The sequence below is a fragment of the Trichosurus vulpecula genome, chromosome 4 (genome assembly GCF_011100635.1).
Source record: "Trichosurus vulpecula isolate mTriVul1 chromosome 4, mTriVul1.pri, whole genome shotgun sequence".
NCBI classification, from domain to species: domain Eukaryota; kingdom Metazoa; phylum Chordata; class Mammalia; order Diprotodontia; family Phalangeridae; genus Trichosurus; species Trichosurus vulpecula.
Genome location: NC_050576.1, coordinates 74,811,029 through 74,838,176, shown reverse-complemented (window position 1 = coordinate 74,838,176; position 27,148 = coordinate 74,811,029). Strand labels below are relative to the sequence as shown.

The 27,148-nt window shown below is 36.3% G+C and overlaps 1 protein-coding gene across 1 annotated transcript in view; it reads right to left on the bottom strand.

The window, feature by feature from the left end:
* Positions 1–280: 280 nt before the first annotated feature.
* CEP350 (centrosomal protein 350) overlaps positions 281–27,148 on the bottom strand; it is a 179,924-nt gene continuing 153,056 nt past the window's right edge. Inside the window, exons 30-38 of the mRNA XM_036756981.1 lie at positions 24,146–24,290; positions 21,031–21,191; positions 14,834–14,970; positions 14,263–14,345; positions 10,948–13,019; positions 9,486–9,896; positions 9,245–9,391; positions 7,027–7,149; positions 281–4,205 (exon numbers count right to left, since the gene is read on the bottom strand). Of these exons, the coding sequence (XP_036612876.1) occupies positions 4,041–4,205; positions 7,027–7,149; positions 9,245–9,391; positions 9,486–9,896; positions 10,948–13,019; positions 14,263–14,345; positions 14,834–14,970; positions 21,031–21,191; positions 24,146–24,290 (3,444 nt within the window). The 3' untranslated portion in view covers positions 281–4,040. The remainder of the gene's footprint in view (positions 4,206–7,026; positions 7,150–9,244; positions 9,392–9,485; positions 9,897–10,947; positions 13,020–14,262; positions 14,346–14,833; positions 14,971–21,030; positions 21,192–24,145; positions 24,291–27,148) is intronic.

The window sequence follows — 27,148 nt, the reverse complement described above, 5'->3', positions numbered from 1 at the left end:
TGTGCATTGTGGATGGAAGTTGTCATCTGAGTTCTCTATATTTAGACGCTGTAAAATGCTTCGTGCAAAATCCCCAAAATCCGACACTGTAGCTACATAATAGTATAAGCTGTTAATGGGTATTAATTTAAACTGGTCAACAATTTGTTTTTGAACTGCTAAAGCATCAGTCATCTCACATTGAAATAAGCAATCAGAAATCAGTGAATTTTATAAGGAACATACAAGCTTTTTATAATATTCTTTTTTTAGGTATGAAAAATGCACAACTGGAATGAAGTTAACTTATAAATCAGTTTATTTACAGATTTTATCTTTTTTTAAAGTACATTTCAGTTAATAAAGATATTTACACTGGTATACACAGGGAATCATCCCAGTTATTTTACAGTTCATACTTACAAACCACACCCTTAAGTAGGCTATGCAAAACTGCACTGGATGTGATGATTGGCTGAAAATGGCCTGAAAACCAGACCTATTTACACATACACAGTAAACGGGTTTGTTTATTTTTTTAATATCTGCACAATACAGTACACACAAGGAGGCTAGGCCCCCCCAGAGAAGGCTTTGCAATGTGTATCAAGGAGGCTTTGCAAAGCCTAGAAAGAAAAGCTATTAAACATGGGTTAATTCAAATGACAGTACCCCTATTATATCAGTTTACATTTTTCTTGGAATTTTAAAAATACAAAGAAATCTTCTTGAATTGTTGCGCAACCAGTTTAAGATGATTTGTAAACATGTAAATTCCTACAATTTGCATTAAACATCATTGTAGTTTCTATCATTTCTTTACTTAAAATTAATGCTTTACTCACTAGTCTTCTTAAGGTAGTAAAAGGGAGATGAAAGTCTGACTTGAATTCCTTGCAGAAAAGCTAATGGTCTCTACTGCTGTGCTACAGAAATTCTTTTGCAGGTACACACTTTTATTCAAGTATTGCAAAGAGCTAAGGCCACTTTTTTCAAGAAAAGAATGTGTATGAACTTTTTTCAACAAGTCACAACACTCTAATGAACACCACAATCTTTTCTGAAAGATGTCTTAAATCTGTAGTTAGAGAAATACATCTTTATGGTGAAACAAAATCACCATTCATATTTACTTTTGAGATTTTCCCAACTTTTCCCTAATGCATTATTGTTCAGTCCTGCAAAAGGACTGTGCAACCCTGTGTTGTTTTCTAGAGTTTAACGTTATCCCAGATAGCACAAATTATTTTGGACTCAGGAGCCACATCTCCATTCAGTACTGAATTCTGATGGCGCCAGTCTTCAAGAGTCTAATTCTAATTTCATGATCTTATTCTCAGGGGAAAGACAAGGTCAGAGTGAAAGAGAGGACAAAGGGGAAAAAAGAGGGAAACAAATACTGGAGGGGAGTGTCTATGTTTAGTAGAGACAGGGCTTTGTAAGAAGGACCGAACCCTGAGATGATCAGTCTCTGTACCTATCAATCCTAAATCCTAACAATGCACCCAATTCCTAATCACCCCTAAAACAGTTAGTGGACAGGGAAAGAAGCGTTGAAGTTTCCTTGCTTGTTCCTTAGACTTGTCAAAAGAACACAAACGATCGCTTCTTCCAAGGACTAAGACCGTCATTTCCCCCACTTTCCATCCAGAACCTAGAAACAGGTTGTACTCTCAAGGTAGTAAAGAGAAATTGTGGTATTAGAGACAGATACGGTATTTTAAGATTGAAATGTACAGGATCAGCACTAAATTTTCTTGGCAATATTTCTTATTATTTCTTAGGCCTAAAAGATATGCTTACTCTATCTACTCCATAGACTGGCTATGTAGACTTCCCCCCAGCAATAGTACTGTTATATTTGTAAAAATTAGGAATGACTATAACAGACTTTATTCTTAAGACAGAGTTTTAGGACTAGGTGAGAATCTGGGATAAACTGTTTTCCTATTTTAGTATTTCCACAGTAGTGCATCAAAAATTTATGCTAGTCATATGTTTCAGTATCCTAACAAATGTGTATAAGATTCCTGTCTGCCTTCTACCCTCCTGCATAAAACATTAACCCTAAAGCAGACAGAAAACCAATCATCTGATAACTCGCATTCCTACATTTTAAAAAAGTTACTATGTTAAAAACTCTAACCACCCTTCCCCCTTATTTTCTTCTTGTTAACTTGCCCATTATGGCTAGACGGCCAGTTTATCATTAAAAGCTCAAATGAGAACTTTAATGGACCAAACAAAATGCAACATTTCAGTTCTGTTTCTGATGTTCAGGAAATACCATTTACCGGTCATTGTGCAAAATGCAAAGATTCCAATGATTATTTCATTAACTTATTAATAAAGGAAATATGGAACCAGAGAAAGTCAAAATGGAGGTATGCATAGTGAAAAATTTAAGGATTAAGGACAGGTTTGAAGGAAAGTATAGAAATGAATGTATATGCACATTTAAAGATATAGCATCTTTGGGGATTTCCTAACATGTTTTGGAGTCCATCAACTCCAAGATGTTTGGGAATATTTAATCAGTTGAGGTCTCATGTCATGTTTCTAGTTCAGAACCCTTGAATTTAAGGCATCTACATTCAAGCCTAGGGTTATCTATATCCTAACATGAAGAGGGACAGTATCGAATACTATAAACCAGTCAAAAGGCAGGATCCTGAGGTCAGAGAAGCGCACCACACACAATCTAACGTAGCAGCTGGGTGCTATAGAATTCCTCTAAACAAGGTAACAGCTGTAATGAGCAATGTAAGGAGAGGCAGAATTTTGCCTTACACAGTGTCTTAAATCATTTCTCAACTCCTGCACACTGAAATTTGTCTTGGTAAAGTTCTTTCAGTCTATTAATAGCCTCTTCATTGGATCCAAATGACTTTTCCAACATTTGTGTATGGTTTTATTCAAACCTCTAGTTTTATCACATAAGCTTTCAGGATACAATTAAACTAACACAAAGCACCTTTCATAGGTTCTGTGGTTTCAACATCAAAGGTGGCAGCGCAACCAACCTTGCAGAAGACACACATTTCAAACTTAATAATTTATCATAAAATAAATTAAAGGTCTACAAGCGCAATACAAGCACACAAGCAATGGGCATAACTTTTTTTGGTCTTTGGTGCATATACTCATTTCCTAAATCATTCAAGTAAAAGTTTCTCTGATTTCTTGGGTGAACATGGGGATCGAGGGAGGGAAGGCCCAAATAAGCAATGTCCACTTCTGCCTGCCTGGATGCCTGAGACAGTCCTGAGTATCCGTGATTCTAGGAGCAGCTGGTGGTGGTTCAGGATGAGAAGGAAAAGTAGGGGGTGGGGACAAGGATGGGAAGAGCTGGCCCTGGGTGAGTCTTTTGTGTCCAATCTTCAAGAAGGGCATTTCTTTGTTCTCATGCCCAAAAGTAGAAAATTGGAAAAGATTCAAGGGTTTCAAATTGTCTCTACAGAGAACAGAAAGCAAGGTCACCCATTTTCTTCTGTTAACCTGACAAACCACTTGTGCTCCTAAACTTCAGAAGAATAGAAGAAAATGAACTCCAGAGTATAAAGCTGATGTACATTGTTAGAGCTGTCCATTAAAAAGTGGTGAAGAATTTAACACTGTTTAAGTATTGTACTGTCCATTTATTACAATCAAATGGTGTAGGCCAATAAAATTCCAAAATGATGTGATGCTTCTATTTATAACTCTCTCTTGACTTAGGACTTGAGTAAACTGGTACCCTAGTCTAAACTAAGAGGTAATTCTGGTATTTTCAGCCCTCATCTAAGACCATTTGGGATGCTAAAAGGTGGTGATTAGAAACATGCCTGTGTGTCAGCAGCAGGAATGCAACCTTGCTCACTGAAAACAACCGATAGTTTAGTGAGCAGTATCTAAAGGCAAAGGCTGTACCAGATTGCTCCTGGGATTCCATGTGAGCTGTCTTTAAAACCAGGTACAAGGGCCAGCAGCATTCTTGCTACGATGGAGATGTAGTGTATATCAGGAGGCAGAAAGGCCCACAACTCAAATTGTCACAATGTTTTCGGTTTATTTGGAAGGTGTCACACAAGCAGCATTCTCCCCTGTTTTTCATTGATCTGGTTCAGAACATCAATAGTATCCCTGATTAAGGTCTCAAAGATCCCATCAGCTAGCTGCATCTTTACACAGAGTTCATCTTCATCATAGTTCACCCACTGAGCCTCTTCCTCATGGAGCTCTTGTACCTGGGATTTAAAAAGAATTATTAAATCATAAAAATCAATGTCATATAATTCTTACTTGTTCTGACATACAGTTCTTTGGGATACCTAAATTAAATTAAAACTAGAGCAGAAACTGGAAAACAATAGCCAAAGATCTATTTCTCTATGTATGTATCAAGTGTATTTCTATGAACACAGGAACACAGTCACCAAAGAAATATGTCAAATTTCAGTACACAAGCCAATATATGCTACCAGGGATTATTTTAAACATAATCCTGCCTCGAACAGAGAATGAACCAGATAAAGGTTCACTTTCAAAGGTTACTGTATATAAGGGATAAATAAAAATTTTACAGAAAAGGAAATCAAGGTTCAAAAAAGATTTGTCCACAGTCACAGAATGAACCCGTGGCTGATGCAGAACAACCTCCAAGGTCTCCTGACCTCCCAGGTCAATGTTTGTTTTGTTACAACATATACATTCCACAAAGTTCTGTCCTCAGGTTTGTCTCCTATTCCTACACTCTCTTTTGGAAATCTCATTTGTTCTCATAGCTTCAATTACTACCTCTATTTACATTAAGATGACTTCCAAACCTCTACCACCTTTGGCCAATATCCCCTTCTAAGCTCTAGATCTATGTTTCCAACTACTATTAGATAGCTTTACACATCTGTCCAACTGTTACCTCTAATTGAACATGTTAAAAACTAAACTCAGGGCAGCTAGGTGGCACAGTAGATGGAGCACTAGCCCTGGAATCAAGAGGACCTGAGTTCAAATCTGACCCCAGATACTCATTAGCTGTGTAACCCTGGGCAAGTCACTTAATCCCAATTGCCTCCTAAAATGAACAAACAAAATACTAAACTCACTGTTCTCTTCCCAAAAAATCTTTTTTCCAGACTTCTTCGTCCCCTTCTTCTTCAATTCTCATTTATTCAGTTGCCAAGAAGATTCTACATTCCCAATATCACTTGCATCTGCACGCTACTTGCCACTGCTTCTCCCTCAGTTCAGGCCCTCATCATCTATCCTGGGCTATTGCAATAAGTTTTTCAACAAGTCTTCTTCCTTTCAATTTTTCTTTCACAGAGCTGCTAGATTAATCTTCCCAACACAGAGATTACACACATTATTCAACTGGCAGTTGGTACCCAATGAAATAGCAATCAAGTCCCACACTCTGAGCCTGGTAAGCTCCACAGACTAGCTCTGACCTGCCTTCTCAGCCACAGGTCACAATGCTGTTCTGTACCCTCTAGCCAAAGTAGATACCGTTCTGTTTTCCCCAAGTACTTGCTGTTATTCCACAAGTACAGCATGTACACCATCTCATCTCTGTCTGTTGAAATGTTACCTATCTTCCAAGACTCAGTCCAAATACCACACCCTCTCTTAAGGTTAACCTGATATCCTTAGTACCTCCTCATCCAATCCCCCTACCTTAAAGATAAGTAAAAATTTGTCCCCGACAGAGTAAGTTATTTGCTCAAGGAAATTACATGTAGTAAGTATCAGAAGTATCACAACTAGGAACCAAAATTCAGTGCACTCTTACCTATGTAATAATAGGAATAGCTAGTTTCATTAGTACTTGTTATTAAGCTAATCAATCAAAATTACTTTGGCTTGAACTTTACTTAAAACATTAATCAAGTGCATTGAAGCAGCAAGTTGGCTGGGATTCAGGTCCCTATGGAAGTACACAGGAAACTTTTATACTCAAAAGAGAAAAGTTCCCTGTGTGTATAAAGCATCTATCACATTTATGTGATGTAGTGAACAGAGCACAGAAGTTCAAGCTGGAAGGACCTGAGTTTGAATCCTATTTCAGACATTTACTAAGCTCCATGACCCTGGGCAAGTCACTTAACCTCTGTCTGCCTCAGTTTCTTCACTATCAGTCACATATATAGATATAATTAATTTAAGCTTAGTCTAAAAACTAAAAATTTTTTTCTTTTTATGGTCCAGGAGGTAAAAGCACAAGAAGTTTAAGTCGAAAAACCTTGTAGGCCAATCTCCCCTAAGTATCAACTAAAATAAAGTTTGCTTCAGACTTTGGGAGGAGGGGGCTATAGTGAGGTATATGTGAAAAGTCCAGCTCAGGTCCAGCAAGACGTCTTCTTAACGTATCAGCTAAAAGTGCTTCAGGTCTGAAAGCTCCTTGAATTCTTTCTATCTTAGTGCCTTGCACCAACTATTAAGGACAACTATGGTTGATGTTTAACCAATATTTGTTCAATGAACTGAATGAAGGAATGAAGCTCAAGAGAGATTATTTTTAAATTTAAGGATAACACCACAACTAATGTAGAATATGTATACAGGTGATGCACTCAACAAAGGCTGAAAACAACTGTATTATCTATTTTGCAATCCTAGGATAGACACTCCTTTAATGCAGATGAAGTTAAATCTGGGCTGCAGTGGACAGAGCCTTCTGGCCTCAGGAAGACCTGGCATCAAGTCCTACTTGTGATTCACAAATGGGTCGACTTACTTATCCCTCAATGCCATAAAGAAACTCTCTAAGAATATATAAGCTGTGGAGCAGGTGTTGATTTGTACTGTTACAGGAAGTTTCCTCAATGGGAGTTCCTTACACCACTGGAATAATTAGTCTAGTTAAAAAAAGTTACATATACATAATCAGCGTAAATGAAAGTAGTCTTGAAAATAAGAAGCTAGAAATACAATAAATAGAAGATTTAAGATTTTAGTTAAAACCAATCAGTCACTTAGGACCAATTTTATTAGCCCAGGTCAAAAGTTCATGAATTCAGATAGGCAATGTTTATCAAAATCAGACACTGCTTAGCTTTAGTCACTGACCAGGATGTGATCAACTCGGTCTCTCTTCTTCCGTCCAAATTTCATCATTTTCTGCCAATCTGTTTTGTGATTTGGTTCCTTTTTAAGGCTGAACAGCTTGAGTACTTCAGTAGCTATAAAATTCTGGGGAATGAAAAAAAGAGGAGGAATGGGTGAAGGACAAACATTACATGACAGAAATTTTAAGTGTACAATTACTAGATACATACTATGTTCTGTCTAATATGAGATCAGAAAAGCCTTTTACTTATGATTTCACTTCTTGATTCTGAGTGAAGCATTCCAATTAGTCACACTTCATCAAGTTAATTTATATTTTTACGTGATATTTTAACATATGCACATATTGATAATTACCATACTTCTGATAAAATAATAATGAACAGTACTGATTTTAGCAGTCATTTGTAATAATGGGAACTATTTAAATTGTCTTTTCTGTGATTATGAAATATCAAGCTGGCACAACCTCCCAGCTAGACGATTCTTGAAAGAGTAAGTAAAAGATGAATCTTGTAATCTGCCATTAAATCAAAAAAGTTTGGGGACAGGAATAATGTTGTAAAAGACTAATGCAAGACTTTGGCTCGGACAAAAAAAAAGCATAACTGTAGCTACTAAGAACCACCAGTGAACTGTCACTTTCCTAAGAAAAATGTATCTCTATATTAATAAAAAAGTCATTTCAGTACCAAAGTTGGTGATGACATTCTGGGGAGAGAAGGAAGGAAGAAGGGAGGGAAGGAAGGAATGGGAATAGGTAAAATAGACATTTAGGGTTTCTATGGCAATGTTTCAAAAAGTTTTATACTTTTATTAACTGGAAGAAAAAAGTGGTGCTAGCAGGGCTCTTTTCTTCTTACTCTTCCTTGTCTTTTTATCTTTCATTGTAGAATAGATCCTCCAACCAGGTGTATAATTGATTTTCCGCAATTAGAGTAGCTCTTGCAGGTTGAGAGGATTTAAATCAAGGAGGTATTATTGTAAAAATGTTATGGTTTGCTAGATTTCTAATAATACTCTATAAATTTGTTGAGCTGGCAAAACTTCTCAGCTAGGTAGTAAGGGGTTATTAGTGCATTCCTATTACCACAGAGGCAGCATGGCAAAATGGATAGAGGGCCATTCTCAGAGTCCTGCTTGACATAAAATGGTATATGATCCTGGACAAGTCACTTAACTGTGTTCCCAGACAACTTTACTCTGTGGAACGGTTTCCTGTCTTCAATGGAAGAGGGAAGTTTCTCACTGGGAGTTCCTTTCTCATTTCGAGGTTCAAAGGAAAGCAAGATTATAATAATAGTACTTTAAGTTCTAAAAATGCTTTACATATGTTTTCTTGTTTAATTAAAAAAAAAACCCATAGGTTGGCTTGCTTAGGTCCTTTTTACTGATGAAACCTTTAGTTTTACAGAGGACTCTAAGGTGGTACCACTTATGACTAAAGCATTACAGAGTTTGTTGTTGCTTCTTTTCTTCCTTACATTTAACCCTTTTATGTGAAGGTAACATCAACAACATTTGGTCCTTCCAAAATTAGAAATCCCACGGGACAACTGTGGCTAAGATTTGTGTCTATAAACTGCTATGGCTGCAAAGATTAGTTCATTGAGAATTTTTCAAAGATAGGTCACAGATATGTTCTGTGTCCAAAATTTATGTTTTAAAACACGGATTCTTAAGTTGGGATCTGTGAACTTTTTTTTGTTTAATATTTTGATAATTTTATTTCAATATAATTGGCTTCTTTTGTAATCCCATGTACTTTATGCAATTAAAAACATTATTCCAATAAAGGTTTCACTAAACTACCAAAGGGGGTCCATGACACAAAAACATGTTAATATCCTGTTAGAAGGGTATAAACAGTAGACCAGAGGGAATGGACCTGTGATTTTATTGATTATAGGGACCTAATTTATGAAGAAACTCCATCTATTCAAAGCAGTTTCTGTAACTTATAGCTTTAGAGGTTAGTGGAAAGGCTGTATAGTATTCTAAAATCACTATAAATAAATCTTAAAATTTTTGTATGCTATAGTATTTGCTAAACTTCCTTTAAATTCCCCAACATTTCTTAATTGCATGGAATGTAGATACTATGATATTAAAAATAACATTTTGGTTTTTTAAAAGGGTTCAAAGTTGTTTTTCAATTACATCCCTTCACTGCTTACTAAAAAGTTAGAAGGGGATATTTCACAATTTTTTTTCCTACCTTGATTTCATCAAGGTCACTTGGATTTTTTACTCTTCGAAAGTAACTGGAGTTCATCCTACATGGTTTCATCCAGATAGGCTGATTCAGATTGGGATCTTCAGCAAATATTTCTCCAAAAATCTCTTTTGTCAAATCAAAGACCGCCTTGACAAAAGGGGAAAAAAACCAGCAAAATTGAGAATCCAAAATTTGGTCAACATGATATCTTCCCAAATTAGAAGTGTCCTAAAAAACATACCTGCTTGTAGACCCTTTTACTGGTGCTTTCCATATCTTGACCCCTACAAGCACTGCCTAGTAGTTTTGTGGGAATGCTGATGCTTTGAAGATCATGGCCCATCTCCTTCCATTTCCAAAGTTCCTCAGCTGCAGCATGGACTAGTGTTTCTACCTCTTCTGCAGTGTGTGGAACAGCCAATAATGTCTCACATGGCTTTGGAGGTAGTACTTTTTTTGACTCTGCCATTGGTGGCACAATTGGTTCTTCTACCTTATTTTGCTGGACCTGGTGGGAGGAACTCAAGCCAAAGTCTTCATCAAACCAGTCCTGGTCATCTCCTAATGCACTCAGGAACTCCCGGCTGATTTCAAGCTCTGCAAGTCTCTTAGCAAGCTCTTCCTGCCCACTGGCACCAAATACAGGACTCTCCTACAGAAGATAAAACACCATTAATCTCATGACTTTTGGTAGAAATAGTTAAGAAAAAAAAAGGCAACAGTTTACTTGTACATTCAAATATTTCTCTACATTATTCTCTATATATTTGTTTCCAAACAAGAAAAAACAGAATAGTGGCTATTAATAACTAGCTCTTTTAAACATTCCATTTAAAAACAATTCTGCTTACATTTCTTATGACTAGATTTTTTAAAAAAAATTACTGTTTAGGGTTTTTTTGTCTCATAAATCTTCTGTGTTGTAAATTTGGAAATAGGATATGGATTTTCTCACCTCTGGTGTGAATCTGGCTCGGGTTACTAAAAAGCATTACTTTTGTTCAATTGTCCAAGAACAACCTAAATAATTGATGGTCCTGATATATGTCATAGTGGACATATATCCATTTAACCACTCATCATCATAATAAAAGCTGACATTTATATAGCGCTTTAAGGTTTACAAAGCGCTTTACATACATTTTCTGATTTGTTCATCATAACTACCAGTCTCTGCACAGAAACCATGACTGAGTAGCTAGTTAGGCAAATAGCTCCCAGGCGTCTCCTCAACGATAAAGTTCAGAGCCACTAGTAAGGCAATATAGAATAAGCTTGCACCGTGATCTATTTGGACACCTAAGCTGGGAACAGTATGTGGGGTAGTCAACTTAGCAGTTTTTAATGAACACTATAATCCTTACAAATCTGTCATGTGTTTGTGACATCTCTAAAATAACTCCTTGTGATGTAACAGAGGACAGTTACTTCAGAAGAGAAAAAAGCTACAAAGTACTCAAAAACAATAATTCTGTTTACTTATAATAAATATCATGACTTCAATGGAGTAACAAATTCAGAAAACAAGAATCTCCTCTGACTTTTTAAAAAAGATTCAGTATAGGTAATTCATTAGTTACCTAATAGGGAATATACTGAAGTGGAAATAACTATTAGGATTTGTATGTACACAATTTACACTGGTTAGATTTCCTTCTATGGTAACTTACTGACAGTATTTTTCTTGTGTGAGAAATACTCACTGGTCTGGGGCACATATCTGGAGAAGAAATTTCTTCTCTTTCATCATCTACTTCAGTCTTTAAAAACAAACTTGGCAGATTACTAGGTGATTGTTCCTCATGATAATTAGATGGGACTCTGGAAAACACTTTCTCTTGGTCATCGTCGTGGAGTTCCTGGTTGCTAAGTTGGATTTTCTCATTCTTAACTTTCTTAATTTGTTGCAACTGATCAACTGTATCCTTCACAAAAGTTTTTAGCAAGCTATCTGTCAGTAAGCTGACAGTCTCCAATTTTTTTGATTTTTCTTCCACACTAAGTGATGACCTCAACTGAGCTTCTAATTGGTTTTTTTCTTTAGTTAAAAGGTCCAGGAGTGGGGTTGAAGGCTTTCCCCAAAATTGTGGAGATAAATTCTCTTTCTTTTCAGGCAATTCTATTGTCCAATACTCTTGCCAGCTTTTCAATTCTTCAGAAAGGACAACATCTAAAGTATCTTCCAATACAAAAGTAATAACTTTTTCTATGGCACCAGAAACAAAAAGGGAAATATCATCCTCATCTTTTATGGAACAAACTATAGAATCTCCTAACGATTGCTCCTGAGCGATTGATTCAGTAGCCTCAGAAATCTCCTGTGTGGGGTCTACTTTAGATATGGCTTCAACCTTACTGCTTCTCTCCACTGAGGTTTCCACCGTGTGTGTGCTAACTGGAGATTTCTCCTGGAAATATTCAATTGAATCTCTTTCCCTATTAGACTCGGGCAGCTCTCTGTCTTTCTGTTCTTGTTTTTGATACTGATTATATTGTTCATTAGAAAAAGCATCTTCATTTTCATCTACTGAGTTACCAAAATTTTCTGGAATGTGAGAGATTTTCTGGGGGGGAGCAAAAATCCCATGTTTCTCTTTACATTTAAAGTATGCAATTCCATCATAAGTTCCATTGTTATTTCCTTCAGGCTTGTCTAGCTCTACTCCAGCCCAAAATCCTTTAGCGAACTCTGTCAAGCCTTTGAATCGAAGAGTGCCAGGCTGAACATTGCTGATAAGGACTCTGTCACCAAGATGGAAATTAAGCAGTTCATCAGCTTCAGCAGTAGAAGCAGAGGCCCGTAATGGTGCCTCAGTGACACCAGGTTCATTTTCCACATCACTCCGTTCCTTACTTTTCATAAGTTCTGTTGGGGATCTGAGTTCTAACAGTCTTCCAGAATGGACACTTCCAGAAATGGACAGACTTTTCTCACTAAGGCATTCACTGATTTCATCATCGCTACCAAAGCTGGTGGCTTTACTTCTTGAGTTCTTTGTCAGTGGCAATTTTTCCCTTTGTGATTGAGACTCTCTTCTGGAAGATAACACAGGTGACAATTCAAAGTCATCTTTGTACAATTCAGCAGGTGTTTCTTCAACTGAAGTTTCTTTCTTGGGAGAAGAGGCCTCAAAGTCATCTGAGTAGGACATTTCTTTAAGAGCAGAAACTTGCTCTGAAAAAGGTAAGTCTTGTTCCTCTGCAATCTTTTGTCTGTAGGAGGCTTGTTTTGATTTTGCACTGTGATCCTTCTCCACTTCAACTCTGTCCTTTTGTGCCTCTTTCATCATTTCCTCTTTTTTCTGAAGTTTTTCTATGGCTATTGGGCTATGTGAATCTTTTGGGGCATTTTTAGAGTCTAAAGGAAGACCCTTCTTTGAGAGAATCTCAGGTGAATCTCCCTGCTCCAGGTCTAGTTTCAACAAGACACAAGATTTTCCAGAGAGTTTAGAATAAGTATCTTCAATCTCACTCTCTTCCGATTTTGCATATTCCACCACCTCTTCCTGGATCTCAGATTTATGACTATACTCTTCTTCCAACCTAATATCCAATACACTGCAGATTCTGTCAGCGTTTAGATCTTTGAAAGGCGGTAATAAAGGCACATTTTCCAGATAATCCCCAGAATCTCCTCTGGCTCTCCTTGATATTTTAAGGTTTGGAGATGGGTGTGGAGGCTGTTCTACACGAATATCCAAGTCAGCAGGTCTCTTGGCAGGTGTAGACAAAGATCTCTCAGACAAACATTTTTCAGAACTTGAGGGTGAAGCATCTGAAAAACATAAAAAAGAAAGCATAACACTAAAGTTATCAAAACACAATCTTTCAGTTACATGCTAGCCATGTAGAAACAACATTTGTAGATAAGGCAATTAAAGTGAAGAAGAAAAATGAAAACTTTGGAAACAATAGCTAATGAAAACTCTTCTACCAGGAGTTTTTTTGTTTTTGTCTTTTAATAAAGGATACCCAACAAGAATTAAAATAAATTTGGAAGAATCTTTTGTGTACCATCTTAAAAACTTCAAAAAAAAAAAAAAAGAAAAATGGGCATACACTGGTGGAAACCATTTTCTGTTTACAATTAGAGACTGGTCAAAAGCAAAACTGTACAATGAATATTCTTATATATATTCATAAATTATTCTTAATTTTCAGGTCTTATAACTATACAGAAAGGTAGAAGTTAGGGACAGAGGAAGAGATAGAATTTAATGTGAACATCTATGTGGCAGTTATCTGGCAGCTAGGTGGCACAATGTATAGAGTGCTGGGCTTGGAGTCAGGAAAACTTGAGTTCAAATGCAGCCTCAGATACATACTAGCTGTGAGACCTCAGGCAAATCACTTTACCTCTGTTTGTCTCAATTTCCTCATCTGTAAAATGGGAATGATAATAATAACACCTTACTTCGCAGAGTTGTTGTAAGGATCAAATAAGATAATAATTTTAAAGTACTTAGCATAATACCTGGCACATAGTATAGGCACTATATAAATGTTAGTAATTACTATTATTTCAAATGCTCTAAAATGAACATGTTTCTTTGGTGATCTTAAAGCTCTCTAAAAAGATGAAGCCCAAATATGATTTTTCAACCTTTTTTTTTCAAGAAGGAGGTCATACAACGTAAAAATTCTGATTTTACAAATATCAGAATTCAAAAAGGAAGAAAAATTATGACCTAAGCTGGCCATTTTTTCAATAAAATAAAGAAAATGGGGCTCTATGGGCTTGACAGTTCTATGTTACGTGTATACTTTGTCATTATCTTGCCACATAACCTTTTCCATAACTTAGTTTTTCTCATCAAATGGGGCAGATGAAAATAGCTCCACATGAATGCTATAAATTAGTAATGCATTTCACAAATAAAAAAGAATTTTATAGAGCAGACTATAAAATAGCCATCCACTGTTGCTAAGGTATTCATTATAGAATAAAATTGAGCAGGCATGGACTTCCATGTGTTCTGCACAAATCCTTAAACACCATCATGTCTCACATTACATACCGAGATGTTCAGCAATAGACTCTAGGGATCCTCTGGAGCGTTCTGACTCAGTCAGTGATTTCCAGTTCTTTGCTGCTTCAGGCCTGAGGTAGAAAAGTTAATAAATGAAGAGAAGTACAGAGCTCTGTGATGGCAGCATGTCTAACCAAACAGAAAAGGGGGATGCTTAGGAGTCCCCATAAAGGGTGGAAATTCTCATTCAACTTCTAAAGAACTCTATGAGCAACTCACCTTGGAGGCCCAACTCCAACTCAGCACCTCAGTATGTTCTGATCTTTGTTATAAACATGCAGGATGAATTTAAATTCTTCCCATACTCAGTTTTATGGTACACTTAAATAAACTGCCTATTATAAGGTTTTTAGGGTGGGGTTGCCTCAGGCAGACAAAAACAACTTTAGCAAAATAAGAGAGGTATATTTGATTTTAGTAAAAACTGTAAAATAAGCTAATGTTGCAGTGTGACTGTCAATACTTCCATTTTCACCTTTGTTTCAAACCCTTCACCCCAATCTTAGCATATTTCATTATCAAACTGGACAGTGAAGAAAATAAACCAAAAAACCCCAACCTGTGAAGTGGTGGAGGCTTGATCTTCGGCCTCTCAGTAGTTGAGGAGGGAGTTTTAATTTGAGGTTTAGCTGTTGGTGATGTCTCCAGGTCCCGACTTAGCTCTGCTTCTGTTTTCTTGATAAATTCATCATAAGACTATGTTTTGAGAAATTAAAGCTGTAGTTAGTATTCACAATTAAGACTTTTCAGAAAGTCTAGTAATCAAGAACTTTAATAACTTCCAGTTTAAATCTGAGTAGCAATAAATTCATATTCTGGCACTGTGTACACTGTGTACATGTTTGGAAAAGAGTTTATCCACTTTATCTTTATGGTGTGGTCTAACCAGAGTCTCCTCTGGTCAAATCACACACACTCTTCCAGTGAGTGAGCCCCTCAAGCAAAACCTCTCCTCCCACAGTTCTGAGAGTTCTCGATTCTGGATTCTGAGTTCAATGGCTATCCTCTGGGTATATACCCTTTTTTTCGGGGCCTGAGGGCTTCACACTTCTCAAGGGCCTCACACCTCTTGAGGGCTTTACATCTCTCCTGACCTAATTAGCAAAAGGGTGTGGGCCATCCTACAAAGACAAGATTCAATCAAAGGCACTTGATTGCCTTAGTGCTGAGAAGCACTCCAAAAGAAAAAACAGTAAGAAGTCCCATTTTGCTTGCCCTTACAACAGTGCCCTCTTCTCTCGAGTCCCTCAGTGATCCTGCCCTGCCAAAACCCAGCTTTGGATTATTCCCAACATCTAATCTTCATTCTTACATGCTGCTAAATGAAGCTGGAGAAAATCACAAAACCATGCTGCCTATATCTAACACAAATTTATATTATACAATCTCAACTGGGCCTTCAATGTAGCAAGGCAATCCTACTAACTGATTCACTATCTCACTCACATGAGTGGCTTTTCATCTTTCCTCAAACTTCCCACTGCTTCTCCTCTCCTCAGCTAAGAAGCTTGAATCTTATTTCACTTAAAAAAAACCCAACTGAGTCCATTTAAAGAGAGTTCCCTCTTTTCCCTGCCTCCTCATCTCACATCACTCAAATGTCTTCTACCAGTATCTTCTCCTTCACCACTATTTTGCATGAGGAGTTGGCCCTTCTTGCCAAGGCAAACCCCTAGGGGAACAAGTGATCCCTTGCCATCTGGTTTTCTCCAGCACACTCCCTCTTCTATCATCCCTATACTCTCACTAATTTCCAATCGCTCTCTGTCTACTGGATGTTTCCCTACTGCCTACACATGTGCCCATGTCTTTCCCATTCTCACTTCATCCAACTCTACTAAATTTTGTCTTATCTCTCTTCCTTTTTTTTGGCCAAACTCCCTGAGAAGGTGGTCTACAATACATAACTCTACTTGTTTTCCTTTCACTTTTATCAACTTGTGGTCTGGCTTCTGAACTCATCATTCAACCAAAACTCTTCTTTCCAAAGTTACCCATGATCTTGTAATTGCCAAATCTAATGTTTTTTTTTTTTTTCTCAATCCTCATCCTTCTTGACTTCTCTTTAGCCTTTGACATTATTATCTTCTTGTTAACCTCTTCTCCCTAGGTTTTTGTGACACTGTTGTCTCCTGGTTCTTTGACCTGACTGCTCATTTACTTTATCTTTGCTGGATCTTCATCCAGGGTATGCCCTGGAGTGTCACACAAGACTCTGTCCTGCGCCCCCCTCATCTTTTTTCTTCTCCTTCTAAACTGTTCCACTTGGTGATCTCATCAGTTCCTATGGTTTCAAATATCTCCGAGCTCATGGTTCTCAAACCTCCTTATTCTGCCCTAACCTCTCTCTCTCAATCTTCAGTCTCTCATCTCCAGCTTGAATACATATCTTGAACTGGATATCCTGTACACACCTTAAACTCAATATGTCCAAAACTGAATTCATTATCTTTTACCCCAAACCCTCCCCTCTTCCTAACTTCGCTATTACTTGGGTTTTTTTTAAGCTTTTAATATTTTATTTTCCCCCAGTTACATGTAAAAACAATTTTTTGCATTCATTTTTTTGAACTTCTGAGTTTCAAATTCTCTCCATTCCTCCCTCCCCACCCCCTTCCCCCATTGAGAAGGCAAGCAATTCCACATAGGTTATACATATGTAGTCATGCAAAACATATTCATAATGGTCATGTTGTGAAATTCCCTATTACTTGTTGAGGGTACTAATCCTCCCAGTTACCTAGGCTAGAAACCTCAGGGTCATCCTTAACTCCTTTCTCTCACATATAATCAATTGTCAAGGCCTGTTTTTTTTTCTATCTTCATAATAGCTCACATATACCCCCTTCTTTCTTTTGACATTGCCACCACTCTAGTCCAAGACCTCCTCATCTCATGTTTGGTCTACTGTAATAGCCTGCTGGTTAGTCTCCTCACCCCAAGTTTCTCCCCTTTCCAGTCCATCATCCACTTAGCTGTCAAAGTGATCTTCCTAAAGCTCAGGTCTGTATCCTCCTCTATTCAATAAACTCCAGTAGCTCTCTAGGACCTCCAAGATCAAATGTAAAATCCTCTGGTGTTCAGAACTCTTCATACCCTAGCCCCCCCTTACCTTTCCAGGGTTTTTAAACCTCCTTCCCAAACATGTAGTCTATGATCCAATGACACTAGCCTTTCTGGCTATTCTTTGCACTCCATCTCTTAACTCCAAGTATTTTCACTTGGCTGTCCCCCATCCCTGTAATTCTCTCCCTTCCAGCTTCCCTAGTCTTCTTCAAGTCTAAGCTGAAGTCCCACATTCTACAAGAAAGCTTTTCCAGTTCTCCTGAATTTTAGTGCCTTCCTTCTGTTAATTGTCTCTGATTTATCCTGTATATATCTTGCATGTTGCTTCCCTCATGAGAGTGTGAGTACTTTCAGAAGAGGGAACATGTTTTGCCTTTCTTTGTATCCCTAGTGCCTGGCACACAGTAGGTGTTAAGAAGTGCTAGTTTGACTGACTACTAAAAATTTTTTTAAACCTGTATCTTAGGTCTCTTAACAGTTCTTGGTATGAATTCTCTTAAGTTTACTACCTGCTGTATGTTCTTTAATTCTTCAACTAATTTGAATATTTTAGGACTTGCTGAGGAAGGCTCTTTTTGACTGGATTTCTAGGTCAGGAGATCAGGAAAAAAAAAGGTGATCACAGCAAGACATCTGTCAAAGTCTCCAGTACAATTTTTATGGACAAGACAGAGAGTTCTGGGCTACACAAGACCAATGTTAAGTGGATTCAGGAAATGCTTGAAGGAAAATCTGATGCTTCATTATCTTGACTTCTCCTGAATCCCCAATCCTGAGGCAGAGTTGGGTGCACTATCTCTTCTACTCTCACATCATGCATGTTCCTAGGGATACAGATTGAAGGCCAGCAAACTCTCAAATTTTCCTTAGAGCATTTTGTTTGCATCCCTCTCCTGTTACTCTCCCCATCACACTCTACTCTGTATTATGCTTATCTGTGTACATGTCATAAGCACAGTAGAATATAGGCTCAATGAGAGGAGGAACTGTCTTTTTAGTCTTATAATACCGATGTGTAGCACAGAGGCTTGCAAATAGTAGGAACTTAATAAATATTTGTTGAATTAAAATATGTTCTTCTTCCAACCTCATTATTTCTCTAAATGGCACCATAATTCACCCAGTCTTCTATTTTCTTGATCTTCCAACTGACAATGACCTTTCTCCCAAGCCTAAACTGTCACTTTGCAACATTTAAAGCACCAGGTAATTTTTTACATTCTCATTATTTGTGTGTCACATAGAATCATAGGTTCTCAGGGAGTTATCAGGCCAAAATCATACCTCAGTTAGGAATATTCTGTAATCACCCAACCTCTGCTTGTAGATCTCCAAGGAATAAAGAATGTACCTTTTTCTGAGGCAGCCCATTTCACTTTTGAACATCTTTAATAATTATTGGAGCTTTTTGCCTTACATAAGCCAAAATATTTGCATTGTTTCTAGTTCTGCCCTTGCAGACTAAGGGAAACAAGTCTAATTTCTCTTCCGCATGACATTCCATCAAATATATGGAGATAGTTATAATGTGCCACTCTTCAAGTTGTATTTTCAGGCACTAGTTTGTCAACTGATTGCTATATGGCAGCATGCTTGCTGAATTGAATCTGAAGTTATTTAGGGCATCATGCAATGTGTATGTTTAGTTTTTAGTCTGTTGACACTCTTCAGAACATGCTCAGCTTTTCAAATTCCTAAAACAGGGACACTAGACTTGTACAAAATGTCCACATGTAGTCTGACCAAAGTGGAAGACAGAAAGTGTTACCATTCTGCATACTAACTGCATTATTATTAATTTAGCCTAAGACATTTTTCCTTTTATGGCAACCACATCACACTACTGATTCATACTGCCCTGAAGTTTATACTGATCCTATACTTATGAAAATGACTTTTAGAAACTTAGGGGTAAATTTCATTTTATCATGTCTCTCTCAATTGGATTCCAATTCTGTCACATAACTAGGATTAACTAGTCTTCACATTTTCAGTTATTCACAAATTTGATAATCATGCCATCTATGTACGTCTTCATTCAAGGCTTCAGTCTACATCACAGAAGGACGTCATGTCTTATTTATTTAAATTTTTTTATCTGTCCTGGTTACCACAGTCCCACACATACCAATAAATACTTAATACATATTTGGTGAATTGAATCAGAAGTTATTTAGGGCATCATGCAACGTGACTTAGGATGCCTTCTATGTAGATAAAAGTAGAAAGCGAATGAGGTGAAATATATTATAATCTGAATTGTAGGGTTTTTTCACATGTACATAACCCAACAGAATGGAGTAGAAATTCTCTTATGATATTTCACTTTTCCAGAATAATATAATTAACTATAAATCTCAAAAATGGGAACTCTTCCTGGGTAATTAAGATATTTTTGTTTATTCTACTTTTCTATATTACAAATTGTGGAAGATCTACAAATATTTTAAAATGACTAAATTCTAGAATCAATAAGTGGGTAGGCCCTCAAATATTTAAAAAATTGGTGATCTACTTCGAACCTTTTCTCTGCTAACAGTGGAAATATTATCTTATCTAACATAGTCACAAAATTTCTTGATAACCAGTTTATATACACCTTACACATCATCACTCAAAATTACATGAGAGTGATGACATGATCCTTTCCCTTCTACCTCCTTGTAATTGGACGGCTAGATCAAAGTTGCTCAACCCTGCATATTTACTAATTTTTACTAATATTTACTAATTTACTAATAATTTAGGGCACTTGACTTGTGATTATAGGTAATTCCTAGATTAGGAAATTCCTTCTACCAATGCAAGTCAACACATTCTCTTCAATTTATAGTTTTCAAGAGTTGCATGGCACATTGAGAGGTTACACAGCCTGCTAGCATCATATAGCCAGTGTATGTGAGAGACAGAACTTGAATCCAGGTCTTCCTAAGTTTTGAGGCCAGCTCTCTTCCCATGATATCACGGGGCTGGCTCTAAAAAGATATCCTATTTACTAAAAAATTCCTATTACTGACAAATCTAAGGAATGAGTTTCCACAGCAGAAACTCATTTTAGTGAGGTGGTGATTCTTCTATAGAACCAACTTCTACTTTTATTATTGGCATGAGGATAGAACCAATTAATTTATATACTCTGTCAACTTTGCCTCCTGTCATTTTTTAATGCCTATCTTTGCTAGTAGGTACTTTATAACAGGACAGTGAAATTTATCAAAGATATATACCCAGTAAGCATTTACTAGTAAACATAATTGTTCATAATGATGCTGGTGATCATGATAACAACTGTTTGGATAAGTACTAAGATGTATTTGAAAAACAATATGAAACCAGAAAAGGAGCCGCCAAATGTCTAATCAGTAAGTACCAAGGAGCTTTGCGGCACCAAACTCGCAATTTTTAAAAAAAAATTTTTAAACAGTGTTTTGTATTGTTTAATTGGATAAGCATGTTGTTGTTTAACTTATTAAGGTACCTTGTCTGGCACTACAAAATAATCGTCCCTTGCTTATTAAAAAATCATTCAGTTTTAATCTTTTGTACAAGAGCATAGACTTCCTCAGTACCAATTAGTAACAGAAAATGTCTAATCAAGTACCACTTTTTGTTAATATAAAAAAACATTTTGGATGTCATATATGCATTAGTCTCAATATCATATTACCCTTCTCCCATCCATTTTCTAACCTCTAACTGTTTGATCAGACTGGCCTCCTGGGCTTTCAGCCTCTCTTTCTGCCTTTTCTTCTGCTCCTTTTTCAGCTGATCAACAACTGATTTTCTCTTCCGCAGCTCATCTTTTAGAGCTCTGATTCTACCTTCAATGTCACTCTGGTCAGAAGTAGGTTCTGAAAGAGATACAATTAAAGCAATTTAAAATATATAGGTAAATCAATTTGTTATGATCTACTTTGGGTTTTTCTTTAATTTTTCCTCAGGTGACAAAGTTTACCTATGGCCCTAAACTGTAAAATTTTAACACAAAAAATTTTCCTAAACCACTGTAATCAAATACAAAACCATGAAAACCTTCATGTTTAGTCTTAATTACAAAATAATTCAAAAGAGAACCTCATTTAAGCAGAGTTAATATAATAAAATTTTCAGAAATTAAGGAATAAAAAAAGTGCTACAGGCTATATATCCTTTTGTTTTCAATGGTCTGTTCATTCATTTCTATGTTTTCAGGTTTCATTTCTGTCATTTGAAACTGCAGACAAAATCCTGGTAGTTATATTACTAGCTCAAAGAGTATAAACAGTTTAGTGACTTGAGGGTAAAATTCCAAATTACTTTCCAGAATGGTTGGACCAAGTCACAGCTTCACTCATAGTACGAGTCACACACTACTCACGTTAGGAGAAACTTCAACCAGACAACAGAAGACAATTTTAAATAAAAATCAGAAGGCATATTTGTGCACTAAAAATCTTAACTTGTAAATAAGAAGATTAGCAATCCATAATTAATTTTAGAACTGCTGAGTAGCACAGAACTAATTATGGTATTTCTTTAAATGGAGTCAGGAGGTCATATATAGTCTCTCTTTAAAGACAGAGAGACTAGGCTTAATTCAAAGAAGTTTTTAATATGGAATGAAGGAGCCCAAGTTTTAGTCACAACTCCAATGACTTGCAGGGTGACAATGGGCATGTTACATTCATTTATGTAGGTACCCAGAAATTCTTGGCAAAGCCCAACAGATTTCAGTATTTATTAATTTGCAAATCACTAAAATATTAAGGAATATTTCTTTAATTCCATAAAGATAAAGAGAATCTTATATGAATTCCATCTACTATGCAGGTGTTATGATTGGCTTCTTCTCTTTCTCTAACATTTATATAGTGCTTTACTATGTGCCAGGCACTGTGCTTAAACCCTTTACAATTATTATCTCATTTGATTCTCACACAACATTGGGAGGCAGGCACTATTATTATCCCCATTTTACAAATGAGAAAATAAAGGCAAACAGAGGTTAAGTGACTTGCCCATGGTCACACAGCTAGTCAATGTCTGAAGCTGGATTTGAACTCAGGTCTTCCTGACTCCAGGCCTGGCACTCCATTCATAGTGCCACCTAGCTTCCCATTAAAGTTGGTTTTAAAACAATTTTTTTTTTTTAGTGAAAAGACTCTTCTTAATATAAAAAAATTTCTGAGTTACACATGGCAATAGTATTATTAGTATTCACTTGAGAAAATTCATAATAGCAAAAACCTACTATGAATTTAGTACATTTTAAAATGAATTCATATTTTATTACTTACAACAGTATCTACATAACATTTAAAAATAGTAACACACATATGTGTGAGACTTTTAATTAGGTATTAGATAGTATGTTTGTTTGTTGCTTTAGAGGCACCCTACTACAACTCTAAAGCTTCTCAGAGATCTATACATCACAGGCTGAGAACCATTGATTTAATGGAAAATAAGGGCAAATGAATTTCATTTCCATGTATTTTTGCATTCTAAACAAGCCTCTGAAAGTTCACAATCCTAAGTCTTTATGAAAAGACCAGTTAGTACCTGATAATTCTAGTCTACTACACTATGAAGGGGAAATCTATGTGGCATAAGCTAAAAACTAACCTTTCCTAAATTTAATCAATATCATTGTTTTTTAAAGTAAATTACTTTTGCTTTTTAGTCAAACAAACTACCAAGTACCTGAAGGCTGAAAAGTTACTTTTATGATGCTATTAAGGAGACCACTGATTTAATTAAAAGTTCACCAGGAAGTGAATGTATCAGGCAAAAAAATCTTATCAGTGATGATTTTCTGAGACAAAATATAATTATTATTTTTAAATCATCTGAGGTTGGTAAAAAAAACTTAATGAAATCTACAAGAAATATAATAATTAGTAAAATACAAGAAAATTATAGTGGCTTATACTGTACTGTCAACTCATAAAGACAGACATAAAAACAAAGTATTTTCCCCTGGCCAGAGAGGCCAAGGACTATTAGGATACAATATTGTTTCTATACTGTCAGATACAGTCACTATCAGATCTTTGTGCTTAATTTAAGCTTTTCTTTGATATATGAAAAGGTATGATCTTAAGAGGTGTGTATGTGAGAAATAATTTTTAAAAATTGCTTTAAAAAAGGCATGTATGAAAATATATTAAAAATAAACAAAAATATTGAAAAATGAAAGAAACAAAACAACCCCTGAGTATTATCAGGGTCAGACTAAGGAGTAATGAAAATGAGAAATATAGTATTCCCTGCCAAATCACAGCAGTGTGATGACTGAGTATGCACAGATAAGTGGAAATTATGTCACTGTACATAACTTCATGATATTCTATAGTTTTATAGGAATTATCTGCTTTAGAAAACTTTATTGCATTTTATTCGCTCTGAGGCCTTCAGATGCATTACACAAAATAAAAAAGGATAATTCATCAAATGACCTTCATTGACACTAGCAGGAGAACATTCAAGGCAATTTTGATAGAAAGGATAACTTGATAAGGGAAAGTTAAGTTACTTGCTGTCTGACAGTGTTAACTATTACTAACCTGGATGTGATAGCAATAAGATAATCATCTCAATCATCCTCAGCAACTTAATCACAGTATTATTGTCTAGTACAATATTGTGTACTGCCTATTAACAGATGATGCTCTATTCTTTTGAGGAACTTGTGATGTCAAAAGTTCTTTTATTTAAAAAAAAGAACTCTCAAGTTCAAGAAAAAGCTTAGAAATAATAGTGAGTTGTTCTTTCACAGAAAGATAAAATTTACTGAAATAATATACTTAAAGATTACTAGTCTCACCTGATTGTGTCATAGATAATGACTCATCTGACCAACTATGAGAGAGCTGATGGGATTTCCCAGATAGGCGAGACTGTCCTCCAGTTCTGTGACTTCCTTTACTGGAATCATGCTTTGACAAAGATGCACAGCTTTTGGAAGGTGACTGTTCAAATATGGAAGCAAAGGGGGTAAATTTACTCATCTACTTAAAAAAAGGAACGTGATATGAGGGTAAAGTTCAATTTTGAAAGGGGTAAAGAGAAGAAAGGGGGAGCATTTCTAGAAATGACTGTGATGAAAGAACAAAAACATCAATCAATTACACACACACATATATGTATATGTACAGAAAGTAAATCAATAAACATGTATTAAGCACCTACTATGTGCCAGGCATAGTGCTAGGCAATGGGGATACAAAAAGCAGTCCTTACCCTCAAAGAGAGCTCACAATCTAAGGGGGGAGATAACAAGCAAACATGTAACAAACAAGCTATGTAAAAAATAAATAAAAATAATCATGAGAAAGAAGTTGCTAGAATTAAGAGTTCAGTTTTCCTGTTAATCACTGTTCTATTTTCGTGTCAAGGAAATCTGTGATCCTTGAAGGATGCAGGTGAATGCCAGGGAGTCTGGTCTGTCACTTCTGCAACACTGGCTGTCCTTCAAGAAAGGCTGGTCTGTTGTGACTGTAACACTAACGAGCCATGCAGGTGGACACTGCCAATGAGCTTTCCATAGTGATAAGATGTAAGGGGTTGTTGCTAGCCCGGCATCCCAAATTTCCAGCCAATCATACTGTTTTCCCATCTATGAAACTCCTTCTATACTTTTTGGATGCTCCTCCTTTTGTCCATAAAAATAATCTGTTAGCCCTCGTTCAGGGACTTTTGGCTTGCTGAGGAGCTAAAGATCCCTTTTATTGGTAACTGCTAACCTTAGCAATAAACTGAACATGCTTAGAATTTTGTTACCTCAGTTTACCTTAATTTCAACATCAACAGGTCTTATAAGGAATCTAATTAAAGAGAGGGTCTTGGTATGATTCTATTACGCTTGGATGATCTTAAAAGAATGGAAGAGTAAGGAAGAGAATGACACTAGATGGGGGAAGAAGAAAATGGGGAAATCAACTAAATAAATTGATTGCACAAGAAAGAGTTTCTATAATTCAGGAGGCATGTGAAGGGAGCGGACAATACTTGAACCACAGTTTCATTTGCACTGTTTCAAGGAGGCAAAAATAAACATACATATACATTTGCATACAAAAACTCATATTACCCAACAGAGAAGTAGGAAAGAAAGTGGCTAGGAAAAAGGATCAGGGAGTGAAGGGTGATAAGAGGGAAGGTAGATTATGAGAGGCCATTGTCAGAAGTAAAATGGACACTTAAAGAAGGAACAAGATAAAAAAAGTGAAGGATCCTAAGTACAACAGAATAGGATGAAGGGAAACACACGGTTAGGAATCATGAATGTGAACGGGATGAACTCACCCACAAAATGGAGGAGGATAGCAGAATGGAGTAGAAATTAGAGTCCAATAATATGCTGTTTACAAGAAACACACTTGAAACAAAAAGATCTACACAAATTTAAAATCAGGAGTTAGAGCAGAATCTATTATGCTTCAGCTGAAAAAAGATAGGGGTGGCAATCATGATCTCAGACAAAGCAAAGGCAAAAATAGACCTCACTGAATGAGATAAACAGGGAAATGACATTTTACTAAAAGGTACCATAGACAACGAATTAATATTAATACTAACCATAGATGCACTAAATGGCACAGCATGTAAATTAAATTTTTAAAACAAATTTATTATTTAAGCATTTTCTTTTTAAATTTTGAGTTCCAAACTCTCTTCCTCCCTCTTACCCCCACCCCCACCCATTGAGAAGGCAAGCAAAATGGTATCAATTATGCAAGTAAAATCATGCAAAACAAATTTCCATAGAAGCCACGTTGGAAAAAAAAAGCAAAAAAAAATTATAAAGAAAGCAAGAAAATTATACTTCAATTTGCATTCAGGTTCATCAGTTCTCTCTCTGGGAGTAGATACTTTTTTTTATCATGAGTCCTTTGGAACTGTCTTAGATCACTGTATTGATCAGAGTAGCCAAGTCTTTCACAATTCATCATCATTACAACAACATTGCTGTTATCATGTGCACAATGATTTCCCAGTACATTGCACTTCACTGTGCATCAGTTCATATATGTCTTGCCATGTTTTTTTTTTCTGAAATTACCCCTGTCATTTCTTATAGCACAGTGATACTCCATCACAATCATATGCCACAACTTTTTCAGCCATTCCCCAAATGATAGCATACCCTCCATTTTCAATTCTTTGCCACCAAAAAGACCTGCCAGAAATACTTTTGTACATATAGTTCCTTTTCCCATTTCTTTGATCTCTTTGGGATACTGACCCAGTAGTGGTATTGCTGGGTCAAAGGGCATGAACAGTTTTACAGCCCTTTGGACATAGTTCCAATTGTTCTCCAGGATGATTGGACAAGTTTACAATTCCACCAACAGTTTACTGGTGTACTTATTTTTCCTCATCCCTTCCACCATTTGTTATTTCTGACAGCTATGAGGTGGTACCTCAGAGCTATTTTAATTTGCATTTCTCTAATCAATAGTGATTTAAAGCATTTTTTTTGTATGACCATAGCTTTAATTTCTTCTACTGAAAACTGCCTATCCATACCTCTTAACCATTTATCAACTGGGGAATGACTCTAAGGTTTATAAATTCGACTCAGTTACCTATATATTTGAGAATAAGACTTTTATAAAAGAAATTTTCCATAAAATGTTTTGATATTACTTCATTGAGTGTGGTACCTTTTAGCAAAATGTATTTTCCTGATTATCTCTTTTTTCACTTTTGTTTTGTCTATTTTTACTTTTGCTTTGTCTGAGATTATGAGTACTACCCCTGCCTTCTTTATTTCAGCTGAAGCATAATAGATTCTGCTCTAGCCCTTTACTTTAATTCTATGTGT